Raw genomic sequence first — 14882 nt, 5'->3', positions numbered from 1 at the left:
GAAATGTGGTGAATGTCTCTAGACTTTTATATATGTAGAAGACAGATTAGCCAAAAAGCTCATCAGTGCCGGAACACACAAAAGTAGAGACTTGCATCCTAATGACTCCTTTAGAAAGAGCTGCATAAATAGCCAGTTCTGAAAAGCATTAAAATTTATAAAGGTACATATGGACAGAGATGATCAAACACTCCATGGAATACACTCACTCCTGTGCTGCTGGGGCCATGGAAGCATCATCTGTGGAAGGTGACTGCTCAGGGTTCAACAGTGTAGGCTGTAAGATAAGACTGATAATCCGGTGCTTCATACAATTAGCTTTGGGACAGAGAGAAATTTCTGTGAATTTTTCCCGAGGAGATAACATCAATTAGGTACAGTTCCTAACTGGGCTGCCTGCAACAACAGAACTTAGTGGAAAATTATAAAAAAGAGCCTTAGGAAAACTCAGAGGTTGATTTTCACGTGGCAGGTAAATAGGGCGTGCGGCGGGAGGGGCATCCCCTCCGCCCACCCGATGCAGTTGGCAGGAAGCCAATGCCATTTTTGTGGTCGGATCTCATCATCATATAATCGGTGAGCTGCCAACACTAATAGGCTGCTCGCTGATTGGGAGGGTTAAATTACTGGCAGCATGCCTGTCACTTACAGGTAGCCTGCAGAGCCTTAAAGGGGAAGTGTACTTTTAAATGATGGTTAGTGGAAAGCAAATTTCCTGAAGCAGCAGGCAACGAGACATCATTCAGGGTCCCAAGATTCTCTGATGCAGCAATGGAGGTCCTCATAGAGCAAGTGAACAGTAGGAAGGAAGTCCTTTTTCATTCTGATGGTTGACTGATGCCCAGACAAATGAGTAGGCAGCAATGGAGAGAGGTAGCAGAGCAAGTCAACGCCAGCACCATTGTTCCCCGTATCTGGCTGCATTGCAGGGAGAAATTTAATGACCTCACCAAGACTGCCAAAGTAAGACTCCCCTTAAGATCCCTCTCACTCTCTGCACATCCTTGCACCACACCTCTTTAGCCCTAGCACTATCAATCCATCCCTCCCCCTCTTCCTACAGTTCTCCTCCAATCAGAACGGACACTTCACGACAACTCCTTCTGCTTGCACTCACACCCTCAAGACCTGCTACTGCCCATCACAACTACTTCTCCTTCTGACCACAATTGCTGCTTCTTCCTGTCATCATGCACACTCTGCTAAGCTGCCTCAGACATCCTCAAAGTCCTTCCAAAGGGTACATACAAACCCACTTCCACTCTTCTTGCATGAGAAGCTGGCATACAACAGGAGTACCAGAACAGGAGGAGGTCCTGACTCTAAACACATCCAATGGAGGAGGCGACCATCAAAATCATAGGCAGAGGCAGGGCACGCAGCACTGGAGATGACCAGGGAGGGGTCCATGCAAAACAGGGTATTTGGGCCTCTTCCCTTCCATTTCCCTTTCTTCTTAACTCTCACTCACACACTCAGCATGATAACTTGGCGGTGCATTGCGCTGCCACTCATCTGCTACTACTTACCACTGCAACTATGTGCCAATCCTTGCCACTATGTGCTAACCCTTGTCCCTCTCCCCTTTTTCTAGGCCCATAAGCTGTCTCAGGCCTTGCAGGAGCACAGACTGAGAGGGAGAACCCTCCCGAAGATATATCATCATTCGCTCTCACCCTTCCAAGCGTCAGCATAGAAATCAGCACCCTATGTAAGTTAGAGGGGTCTACACTTGATGATTCACTGAACACAAGTGAGCAGAAACAAGTGCAGGTGGAAATGACAGCCCAGGAAACAGCTCACTAGATGGCAAATTCGCATCCTAGCTCTGTTGAAGAGAGACGCAGACTTCAGAGGCTCGGTCTTCAAAAGAAAGATGCTTGCTATGCACCACCATTGCTCAATGTATTGGACTGCCTGCCAGGGAGCTTTCAAAGCATGCCAGAGAATATAGAGCAGCCCAATACCAATTTATGTAGGGTTCTGGCATTGACACTCTGCAGGCAACCACGGACGTTAAGTCACTGGACGCTGCAGTTGGGGCTTCCTTGCAGGAATCTGTAGTCTCTTAGGGATGCTCACACTGCAACGATACAGGCTCTGGGCTCAACCATCTCCTCCATCTTGCATAGGCTAGGAGAACAAATGGATCACATTCTGCTCTCCCGCAGATCAGTGGGAGTGTTGAGCCACAACCCGATGGCAAGGGCAGTCCTGTAATGGGAAGGAAACATGTTGCCATCTCTCAGGAGGACAGCACAACCACACTCTTGCCAACCTCTCATCAAATACCTGCTTCCGCACTCGTAAACCAGCTAGACCAGACCACCCCAGCCAGCTGCCAAGTTGCTGCAGCCTACAGTCAGGCGCGAGCTCCTAGAGGTCACCGACCACAAGCATTTCATAAGCCTTTGACTAAGCCTCAGCAGCCTTCCAGCTCCCATGCTACATCAGCTGGGAAAGCAATGGAGTAGGTAAGAGAGCACTTAAGCCAGGCACTAGGGGCTCACACCTGGGTGATATATAGTGTTATATATTTGTAAAATGATTATCCTTTTCATTTGTATGCAGAAGTGTTCCTGCAGGATTTGTGCTCCTTTTCATTCCTGGTACATTCCCCGATTCATGGTCTGTGCTTCTGCTTCTCAGCTCCCAACTGCACAAACACCATCATTTGAAAATGTTGCCAAGTTTGGGAAATGTGACAAAAAATAAAAACCTAATTTTTTACTTCAACCACCTCCAATATTTGGTGTTCTGTTTTAGTTATATCAGAAAATGTATTTACCTTTATCAGTTTAATTAATATTATTCTAATAATCTCAGTGTCTGTGTAAAACAACTGGACATTCAGCAAAGAATGAGCAAATCCAGGAAATAGCATCTAAATTCAACTGAGTGATACATTGTGCACGAATAACACAATTCTATTGAGCACAATTATCATCATAGTACACGCGTATTCGTTGTAGAGTTTACAAGGTTCAGTGCTTTTACTGACATAACACAAAATGTTACAGTCTTGGTCAATGGTCTGTGTCTATCCATTATGGATGATGAGATGCTCAATGTGCAAAGCAGAATGACTATAGATCTGGCTTTGTAAACATTTAGAAGTCACACTGCTTTCATATTCATTAAAAAGAAAATATCAGTGATCATGAAATCTCGCAAACAACCCTTCTAAAATAATTTTGAGCAGACACATGTTCCACTTCAGATCACCATATGTGGATGCTCAAGTTTGGGATGTTTTCTGGTTAGAAGGCCATGGAAAAATACTTAGAATTCTGCTCATTACAAATGACATTTCAAGGCTGCAAACCATTGGAAGGATTCTGATGTCACACAAACTGAGAGTTTCCGAACATCAGCTAAATTCTAAGAGGAATAGCAGCCATTACGCATTACACACAATACTTATTACTTTTTTAAAAAAATCATTACATTTGTGTTACTGTAAGAGTTTCCATGTTTTCAGGCTGCATAGTCACTTCGTTGCCAGTTTAAGCCCGACTGAAGTTTTCAAAACTATCCTGGTTACATTAGGAATAGCATGTGTATGATGAAGACATAACATTTAGCCATTGTGGTAGTGATAAGATAGCAACGGCAATAGTAAATGCGCCAAAAAGGTAAAAAGCTATAAAAAGAAACAATACTGAGAAATAATTTTAAGGTTGTTACACACTCAGTGTTCAGATGACTGTGTAAGATGGTCAACAATATCTGAACCCTGGAGTGTTTACAGCCTTGTGGCAAACTCCAGATCATTATTTAGCTGGGCATTCTGCAAAGAATAGGAACACATTTACTGAAGAGCAAATATTATGCTTGGTTACAACCAACGATTATTGGTTGTTAGTCCCAGCTGTAAATAATACAATTGCAGCCTGCTCAATCTAAAGCAATGATACCATAATCATAGTGTATGAATAACAAGTTTGTTTTCAACTCAAGTTCAGGTGGTGAGCCTGCAATTGATTTTAATGTGTCAGGCAAACCACGTAAAATTGTCATGTGCTCAAGCTGATTAAAATCAAATTTGTTATCCCTGATGCCAAGCATCATTGACTTCATGTTGTAGAGTACGGCTCTGCTGCACATTAGCCAATTTTGGGACAAACTAGGTCTGTATTTTAAAATGTTATCACAACAGGCAGGCATATGGGAACAACACCACCTGCACGTTCCCCTCCAAGTCACACACCATCCCGACTTGAAATATATCGCCGTTCCTTCATTGTCGCTGGGTCAAAATCCTGGAACTCCCTTCCTAACAGCACTGTGGGAGAACCGTCACCACACGGACTGCAGCGGTTCAAGGCGGCGGCTCACCACCACCTTCTCAAGGGCAATTAGGGATGGGCAATAAATGCTGGCCTCGTCGGCGATGCCCACATTCATGAATGAATAAAAAAAACAATCTGGTAAATTTTTACCTTACCTAAATATCCTTTAATAAATAAATAAGCGGTCACCTTACTCCACATTTGAACAATCATCTAATTTCTACTGAATTTCTCAAAACAAATCCAGTCATAAACTAGACAGAAACTTTTGCTATTGAATGAAAATAAGAACTCACAATTGAACAGCAACTTTCATGTACTCAGGATGTCCCAAATTGTTTCACAGCCAGTGAATTACTTGCGAAGTGTAGTCACTGTTGTTTTGTGGGTAGATGTGGCAGCCAAATTGCATGCAGCAAGGTCCCACAAACAGCAATAAAAGAATGAACAGTTAATTTGTTGTAGTGCTGTTGATGAGGGAAAATGTTGGCCAGCACCGCAGGAGAACTCCTGCTCTTCTTTAATAAAGCACCACAGATTCTTTTATGTGCACCTCAACTGTCACAAAGAGCCTTGGTTTAGTGTCTGAAAGTGCAGCACTCCCTCAATACTGCACTATGAAACAACAAGCACCAATGAAATATCTGATACAAACAAAAAGCAAAATACTGCTGAAATCTGAAACAAAAACACACTCAGGTCAGTAAGCATCTGTGGAGAGTTTCTGTTTTTGTTTCAGAGCAAGTGTGACCTTGAATGCCCTTGCTTGCCACTTTAATTTCCCATGTCACACCCATTCTGCCTTCTCTGTTTTTTGGCTTACTATATTGTTTTAGTGGACCTCAATGCAAGCTTGTGGAATAGCACCTTAACTTTCTGTTAGGCACTTTGGAGCCCTCTGGCCTTAATATTGACTTTAATAACTTCAGACCTTAACTTTAGCTCCCATTTCCTTCATGGCATGGGTTACTGGTGACGTGGGATGGATGTGTCTGTGTTTTGTGCGGGGGGGGGGGGGGGGGGGGAGATGGGTTGGCGCTTGGGGTGAACATCCTCCATTGGAACACCAGGCTAGTGAGGCAGGCTGCACTCTTGGTATCAGCCTACTTTTTTCTTCTTGTAGGCTGCTGAATTCTGTTCCATTTTATCACTTTTCATGGTTACATTTCAGAACATGCCATACCCCCCACCACCAACGTAGCTTTTCACACATTCTCTGTGTCTCTTGAATGTCTTTATTTCATTATGCTTTGCCCTTTTGTCTCATGTTAATATCACTTCAGTCATTAACCATCTCATGTTTTCCATTTAAGCACTTCACAGGTCATTTTACTTGCTTTTTTCCCCTCTCCCTTCCCTTTGAACTGTTCCGTTTTAAATGTAGTTCATCTATAATCTTCCTCAGTTCTAATGAAGAGTTACACCTGATATGTTAATTTGCCTGCTCTCTGCACAGATGTTGACTGACCAACTGAACATTTCCAGCATTTTCTGTTTTTGTTTAAATATTTGATATTAACAGAATATAGAGTAATATTTTTAATATTTATCCCTCTTAAATATAAACATATAAATGGGTTATCTAAGGATTCCCAATTCATCTATGGGATTCTATATGATATAGTCTCTCTCATATGCACCCTCTCTTTAACATGTTTGAATGTTCTTTGGTATGGCCATTGCATTTCATTGTCAGTTGCTACAAACAGCTTAAGGGGAGTTAAGGCAGTTTTGCTTTAGTATAGTGTGGTGTTTCGCACTGTCCTGACACAAGACCAGCAGTATAACTCTGCTGATAAACAATCACAGTGGCACTTCCGATCCTGCTTGCAAAAGACCATCCCTTGACATTAGTGATGCACACTGGGCGAGGTATAACTGCAGCTGTAACTGAACAGGAGGTGGAGAAAGATCTAGCCTAGGCCTCAGCCTCATCTACATATTGCTCCTTGGTGACTCAGCCACAGTAAACATGCTGATGGCACTCAGCTCTATTGCTTTATCATTTCCCTCGGCTCCACAATCACCTCCCAGCTGACAGGCTGCTAGTCCAAAATCAAGTCATGGATGAGTCAAAACTTCTTCCAGCTGAACATCAAAGCCATCCTTTTTGACCTCCACCAGAAGCTCCACTCCCTTGTTACCCACTCCATCACTCTCCTGGGCCAATGACTCAGGCTGAACCAGACTGTGCACGATCTTGGCATCCTATTCAACCCAGAATCAAGCTTTAAACCCCACATCCTATCCATCACCGAGAGCATTTATATCCTTCTACGCAACATTGCCCACCTCTACCCCCACCTGGTCCCTTTTGCATGCTTTTGTCATCTTTAAACTCGTTTTCTCCAATGTCCTTTTCAATCGCCATCTGTGTCCCTTCACAAATTTCAACTTATCCAAAACTCAGATGCTCGTATTTATATGGGCTTCGTGCAGACAGAATATAAGTTGTTGTTGTAGCTGTGCTTTCTCAACCTTAAGTTTTCAAATTTAAGAAAACCTCAAGATACCGATTGGCACTGTGTTTCTATTTCTGATGATGAAAAGAGCCAATTGTCTGATTGGTTCTATCATCCAAAACGTAACTGGCAGTTAGAAGTCAGTGAGGTCCATATGCGTTGATATGTATACAAGTAGCTTTGCTTTTCTCTAGCAAACAAAAAAGTTGATGGGGAATGACTATATGACTGTAATTGCAACTGGCTGTTCACAACTCTGTTGAACACTCACTTAATGCTGCCTTACTTGGTGCCCTGTTGCTATAATGTTATAAACAGAGTGCATGACCATAAGGCAGCAGCCTCGAAAGCTGCTGTTAAGAAAGAACTTGAATTTATAAAGTGCCTTTCACGATCTCAGGATGTCGCAAAGCTCTTTACAGCCAATGATATACATTTTTCGAAGCGTAGTTGCTGTTGTGATGTAGGGAAACATGGCAGCCAACTTGTACACAGCATGAAACAATGAGCAATTAATCTGTTTTAGTGACGTTAGTTGAGGGATAAACATTGGCCAGGATACCTGGGAGAATCTCCTGCTCTTCTTCAAATAGTGTCATTGGATCTTTTACATCCACCTGAGAAGGTGGACAGGGCCTCGGTTTAACATCTCATCCGAAAGACAGCACTTCCGACAGTGTAGCACTCCCTCAGTACTGCACTGAAGTGTTAGCCTGGGTTTTGTGCTCATGTCCCCGGAGTGGGGTTTGAACCCGCAACCTTCTGACTCAGAGGCAAGAGTGCTACCCACTGAGCCACAGCCGAGTTATAGTAAAGAGATTTTAGATTTACCAACAGGAAAGGAGATAATCGTCTGCCCAAGATGAGCAAATTAGATTGGACAGCAGCAATGCTACATAACGATGTGACCTGAGGTAAATTTGGTGTGTAATTTGTTGAGATAAAATCCAAGGGCATGATTCATTTCCCCTTCCTGTCATGTGTATGAAGTAAATCAAAACTGCTCAGGCCTACAAATGAACCTTACAACATGGTGATTCTCAAAACAAAAGAAGATCCACCTGAACACGTCACGTAGAAATGCTAATGTTCTGACAAAGCAGGTAGATTTGTAAACAGCACCTGAGCACTGGCTGTGTCAGTTATGCAATAACCTTCTTTCCTTACAATTGACCAAAATTATTTAATTTACTGAATTTACTTTTAACTGTAGTGATTTTTTTTCCTAAATAATGTTTATCATCTTTTTAGCCCTTAGTCTGCCAGCATCGCCATAGTACTTCATATCTCCGGAGAATGGATGTCCTTTGCAAAATTTTCACTATAATTGCATTAGTTTGTTACAGTAAGGCTTAATATTGACCCCACACAATGTACATGGTTTTAAAAAGTCTGTAATGAGATGATACATGTGATATTCTTTGTTCTAATTCCACTAGAGATTAAATATAAACAGATGTTTTTGGGGGAAAAAAAGGATAAATTGCAAAAAATTACAGATCAATTGTACATCATGAAAATAATCAATAAACTGAAGTTGTAATTAGCATGAAACTTGGAAAGACAACCTGTCATATAGCCTCATATACCATCAGGGATACAGTTACTCACTCGCCAACTAATGTTTATTACATTTTTCCTACCCGGTACTTCAACTTTACTTATCACCTCTTCAGCTATATGACCGTGAACACCTCTTCACTATCACAATCAGTAAAAATAACGATTTGACTTCATAGCTCATCAGAACAGCTCCTTTGCTGCAACTCTGCCATGCACCATATTTCTCAGGGGAAAGGCAATTCACATCAAATTGGGCTTCTTGCTGATGGAAACTAGTTTAAAATATAGTTGCTCAGCCAAATAGAAAAGGATTTGTTGAAGTTTGACCTGATTGCATTGTAAAAGCAACAGCTAAAAATCTTAGGCATTTTGGGGCATCAGAAACAGATAAAAGATTGCAGAACAAAATTAGTTAAGCAGCCTAAGTAAGATCTCGTTTACATAGTTCTCTTGGAAGGTTAACTACATGTGGTTTATATTACATTTCATTTGCTACCAACATAACTTGCTATCTTTCCACATATTACACCAAAGGTTCTCTCAAAATTATAATGATTGTGATAAAATAAGAATTAAGTACACATTTTATATCTTTCTAATAAACTGAGTTCTTGCTATTCACTTTTTTTCAAATATGAAGAATACTATAATAATGCTGGAACAGTCACAACATGTTGCGGATTGATACTGTTGAGAAGGGGTTTGAGGGGTGTATTAATAGCATTCCACGATTTTATTTTCAGGGGAGGTAGATGAAAGAATGTAGTGCCTCGTGAAGTAGGGGCTTCAACGGGTGGTGGTTTTGGGGAGGGATTGAGGGGGGTGTAGAATCCACAATAGACTCTAGATGGAGCAGACCTTTAGGAGAATGGCTTTTTTTCACTCTGTACTTGCTCCCATTCTTCATAAGGAATTTGAAATGTATCCTAAATTGGCTGCTTTACAAAAGGAACTGAAGATCGTTATATAAAAATCTGTAATTATCAGCTTTGTAATGTGCACTGTTAAGGGACCAGGATTCATTCTTCTGCAGTAATCAAATGAGCATGATTGGGAAACAATACTGAAAAAAATTAAGCATCGCTGTAGTTTTATCCTTCCTAATCATGTGAGAAACTGAATTCTCACAAAGAAAGCAAATTAACTAATTTAGCAGTGTAGTCATCGTTGTTATGTAGGCAAATGTGATAGCCAATTTGTGCACAAGGTCCCACAAACAGCAATGTGATGTATCATAGAATCATAGAAAGGTTACAGCACGGAAGGAGGCCATTCGGCCCATCGAGTCTGTGCCGGCTCTATGCAAGAGCAATCCAGCTTTGTTCGACTCCCCCGCCCTTTCCCTGTAGCCCTGCAAATTTTTTCCTTTCAAGTACTTACCCAGTTCCATTTTGAAAGCCACAACTGAATCCACCTCCACCACCACCGCCCCCTTGCAATGCATTCCAGATCCTAACCATTCGCTGTGTAAAAAAGTTTTTCCTCATGTCACCTTTGGTTCTTTTGCCAATCACCTTAGATATATGTCCTCTGGTTCTTGACCCTTCTGCCAATGGGAACAGTTTCTCTCTACTCTGTTTAGATCCTTCATGATTTTAAATACCTCTATCAAATCTCCTCTGTTCCAAGGAGAACAACCCCAGTTTCTCCAGTCTATCCACGTAACTGAAGTCCCTCATCCCTGGAATCATTCCAGTAAATCCTTTCTGCACCCTCTCTAAGGCCTTCACATCTTTCCTAAGGTGCGGTGCCCAGAACTGGACACAATACTTCAGTTGTGGTCAAACCAGTATTTTATAAAGGTTCATCATGACTTCCTTACTTTTGTACTCTATGCCTCTATTTATTAAGCCCAGGATCCCGTATGCTTTTTTAACCGCTTTCTCAACCTGCCCTGCCACCTTCAACGATTTGTGCACATATACCCCCCGATCTCTCGGTTTCTGTACCCCTTTTAGAATTGTGCCCTCTAGTTTATATAGCCTCTCCTCATTCTTCCTACCGAAATGTATCACTTCGCATTTTTCTACGTTAAATTTCATCTGCCACGTGTCTGCCCATTTCACTGGACTATCTACATCCTCTTGAAGTCTATCACTATCCTCCTCACTGTTCACTACACTATGACCAGTTAATTTCTTTTTGTTGGTGTGGGCTGAAGCACAGCAAGTGAGCTCCCTTGCTCTTCTTCGAATAGTGACATGGAATCTATTTCGTTCACATGAACAGGCAGGCAGGACCTCGGTTTAACGTCTCACCTGAAAGATGGTACCTCCGACAATGCAGCACTCTGTTGGTACTGCACTAAAATATCAGCTTAGATGATGTGCTCAACTCCTGGAGTGGGGCTTCAACCCATGACCTTCTGACTCACAGGTATGCAGATTACCAGCGCTGAGCCAATCTGACACTTACCAATCCAGACATTTCTTTTTAATGGTACAACAAGTTGCCCATAGACTTACTGGTTACAAATATCAACGCCATAAGCTTTGTTATTACTAATAAATGCTTCCGAATCACAAACAAAAAAAAAATGCAATTTTGTGAACTGCAGTTACAACAATGTTTAAATGACAAGACTTCTTCATGATTCCTTCTACTCAGAAGCTTTGGTGTGTGTTTAAAAGTCACTTTACATTAAGGATTCCTCTTTGTACTACAGTATAGCTTATGTAATTCCACTGCATGAATACTTGACTTATTTTGTATATGAGCCTTTACACAAGTAATTTAAGTTATATGTATGGTTTACATTGAACCAGCAACACATGCATTTATTAAACCATTGGGCAGGAAAATTTTAGATCCATTCCCTCCAAACAAGTGTCCTATTTATTGAAAATATTTGTTGTTTTAAAAAAAGTTTTTAAAAATGATTTGATTAATAAAGTACTCACCACCAGTAAGTTATGTGGCTGCATCATTCAATGATTTATTTTACAAAAACTACCAGTCTCCAATATGTAGCCTCTATTAATTTAATGGACTGGTAATGTTACAGTATCGCTGGATCCCTCCACAACCAAAGTATTTGGTATCAAGTAGAGGGCTGAAAATCAGAGTAAAGTAACCATTTATTGGCTTGGTCAGTGTAAAAATCATGGGTGAAATAATTATACTGGGACAACCAACATGTTGGATTTTATGGTAGAAATAAAAACTCAGTAGAGTTAAAAACAAAACATGTAACCTGAGAGACTGAGACAGTGGACATTACTTGAACATTAAATGTCATATTCCTTAAGCATCATTATTTACCAACGATAATGAATATTTCAGCCCACTTATTTCTGCCTTGTGCTTTAATCAGCTCTCAGTCCCCGAATCCAACAATAAAGATGCTTCAGCATTCATTATTACCACTAGTTTAAAATGTATAAACTGCAGTTGTCAACTGCAGTTTTATTTCAATTTTATTTATTACTTTAGAAACAAATTGTACAATACATGCAGCAAATTGGGACATTAGTAGGAACAGGCATTAATGGTAAAAACTTCAATTATGAGTTTTAGGTGATAACATATAATAAATGAGAAGATGCAATGTGCAATGTATCACTGCAGATGAGAAATGCAGGGAAAGGAAAGTACTTTCTGCTGCAGATGAATCCAAATTAGCATAACTGCTGTACTCCTTTAATTGGTTCCTTTGAACTGACAGAATGACTCTAGTCATGTGAATAAATGGCAAATGGGATAAAATCTTACACTTTCAATGAAAGAAACAGATACAATATAACTGCCACTGGGGAGGACAACTGAAATTATCTATATATTCCAAACAAATACCCACACTGTAAATTATGTGTACATATGTTCTGTTAAAACAAAAGCTACATACTTACATACAAAATGGCAGCAGGTGCATAAGGGTCTCTTTTTTAGGATTGGATGTAAACTCTGGAAGTGCTTGTATAATTTTGTTCATTATGTTCCTCAGGTACTCCTGGAGTTGTTTGCGGCGTTCCTCCACAAACTTTGCATCCTTAAAAACACATAAAAACAAAAATAATATTCCCGACAATGTCGTCTGTATCTCAACACAGCAATTCGACAAGGCTGGAATTAAGCTTTTTTTAAAAATTCGTTCATCGGATGTGGGCGTCGCTGGCAAGGCCAGCATTTATTGCCCATCCCTAATTGGCCTTGAGAAGGAGGTGGTGAGCTGCCTTCTTGAACCGCTGCAGTCCGCGTGGTGAAGGTTCTCCCACAGTGCTGTTAGGTAGGGAGTTCCAGGATTTTGACCCTGCGACGATGAAGGAACGGCGATATATTTCCAAGTCGGGATGGTGTGTGACTTGGAGGGGAACGTGCAGGTGGTGTTGTTCCCATGTGCCTGCTACCCTTGTCCTTCTAGGTGGTAGAGGTCGCAGGTTTGGGAGGTGCTGCAGTGCATCCTGTGGACGGTACACACTGCAGCCACGGTGCGCCTGTGGTGAAGGGAGTGAGTGTTTAGGGTGGTGGATGGGGTGCCAACCAAGCGGGCTGCTTTGTCCTGGATGGTGTCGAGCTTCTTGAGTGTTGTTGGAGCTGCACTCATCCAGGCAAGTGGAGAGTATTCCAACACACTCCTGACTTGTGCCTTGTAGATGGTGGAAAGGCTTTGGGGAGTCAGGAGGTGAGTCACTCGCCGCAGAATACCCACCTCTGACCTGCTCTTGTAGCCACAGTATTTATGTGGCTGGTCCAGTTAAGTTTCTGGTCAATGGTGACCCCCAGGATGTTGATGGTGGGGGATTCGGCGATGGTAATGCCGTTGAATGTCAAGGGGAGGTGGTTAGACTCTGTCTTGTTGGAGATGGTCATTGCCTGGCACTTGTCTGGCGCGAATGTTACTTGCCACTTATCAGCCCAAGCCTGGATGTTGTCCAGGTCGTGCTGCATGCGGGCTCGGACTGCTTCATTATCTGAGGGGTTGCGAATGGAACTGAACACTGTGCAATCATCAGCGAACATCCCCATTTCCGATCTTATGATGGAGGGAAGGTCATTGATGGAGGGAAGGTCATTGATGAAAATGGTTGGGCCTAGGACACTGCCCTGAGGAACTCCTGCAGCAATGATTCTTTGCAGCACAGTACATCTCAGCAGCACAGACTAGCAGCCATTATTGTACTTTGTTCCTCTCACTATTAACCTGCATTAGCACCTCAATGACTGTATTGAGATGTGAAAGTATTCTTTTATATTTTCCTCAGTTTATCACTATTTCTCCACGTCAAAAAAGATCTCTTAGCAACATCTAAGTGTTTGCAGAATAGCTGTAGAAATAATTTGATATAGGACTGAAATACTGAGACTCACAAAGAAAAAGCAGATGCTGCCTCCTATTGCAGCAAATTTGAAGGATTCAAGATTAGAAATAGAACACATGCTGAAATTAACTAAACTCCACTTAAGAAATGAGATTGACTGTCCAGATCTACAATGTTTCCACTTATTGTTGAAAAAGTAGCTAGTTGTTGCTGGCATAAAAAAAATTGTATTAAATTACTCTATGAAAAGCTCATATTATCATCCAACTGTACTTTTATATTTATTGTTTTCATTGTGATATACAATCTACACCTGATAATTCATAGCTTTTTTTGCAATAAAAAAATGGAATTATCCAAACATTTGAATTAAACAACTTTGAACTAAGAGGAGTAGATTGTGCACCAAAATGGCCTTGTTTGTATTTTCTGTGATTTAAAACACACATGTGTGTGTACGTGTGTGTGTGTGTGTGTGTGTGTGTGTGTTTGTTTGTTTGTTTGAAATTTTATTACAGGCACAGGCCTGGCTCGGCTCCTTGGAGCAAAGCACTCTTTGAAGTAATGGAATTCTCCCGGCATTCTGCCCAACATTTATCCCTCAATTAACAACACCAAAGCAGATTAAATAGTAATTTTTCTCATTGTTGTTTGAGGAACCTTGCTGTGTGCAAACTTGATGCTACATTTGCCTACATAATACGTGACTCCATTTGAAAAGTAATTAATTCTAGTGATGTAGTTTGGGATATCTTGACAACATGAAAAGCACTATATAAATGCAGGCTCTCTTTCTTTTAAGGTCAGGAAAATTGATTCCATATAATTTTAGTGTCCAGCCTGTTAGATCAGATACAAATGTGTTAGTATGCTAATAATAACTTGTCTACCTGTTTGTTTTTGTTCAGGTAAATAGTGAAGTCAAATGGGTTTTGTAACTAGATGATAAAAGGATTTTGGCCTGATGCTTATTTAGATGGAAACTGCAGAATCCTTTGTGTTTTTAAGTGTCTGAATGATTGGCAGCTTTATTTGTTCGTTAAAGATAGATTTTTGATTTTCTCTGTTGCTGGTTGAACTTCAAAGGGTACAAGGATATAGCTCTCTAAGCATTCACCCAGCTGACCAGTTTTCTACTTAATGCATCAAGACGACAGCTGGAAGCTGATGTGTCTGACAAAATGCCACTTAAAATTCTTGTAAGGGACCCTGTCTCAAGTCCAATTTATTTTGAGTTTTTGTACAAGGACATTTTTATTATTGACATACATAGGACATGTATTATTTTCCATATTTAAGGAGCAATA

General features: G+C 41.0%; 1 protein-coding gene across 2 annotated transcripts in view; it reads right to left on the bottom strand.

Moving 5' to 3' along the window:
• The window catches only part of snx29 (sorting nexin 29), a 594171-nt gene that overhangs the window by 182850 nt on the left and 396439 nt on the right, over positions 1 to 14882 (bottom strand). For both annotated transcript variants that reach the window (XM_068003253.1, XM_068003254.1), the window contains one exon: positions 12166 to 12305. In XM_068003253.1, the coding sequence (XP_067859354.1) occupies positions 12166 to 12305 (140 nt within the window). The remainder of the gene's footprint in view (positions 1 to 12165; positions 12306 to 14882) is intronic.

Source organism: Heptranchias perlo, chromosome 22 (assembly GCF_035084215.1).
Source record: "Heptranchias perlo isolate sHepPer1 chromosome 22, sHepPer1.hap1, whole genome shotgun sequence".
In the NCBI taxonomy this organism is placed as follows: domain Eukaryota; kingdom Metazoa; phylum Chordata; class Chondrichthyes; order Hexanchiformes; family Hexanchidae; genus Heptranchias; species Heptranchias perlo.
The sequence above is the reverse complement of the archived record's forward strand: the minus strand, read 5'-3'. Positions and strand labels throughout refer to the sequence as shown.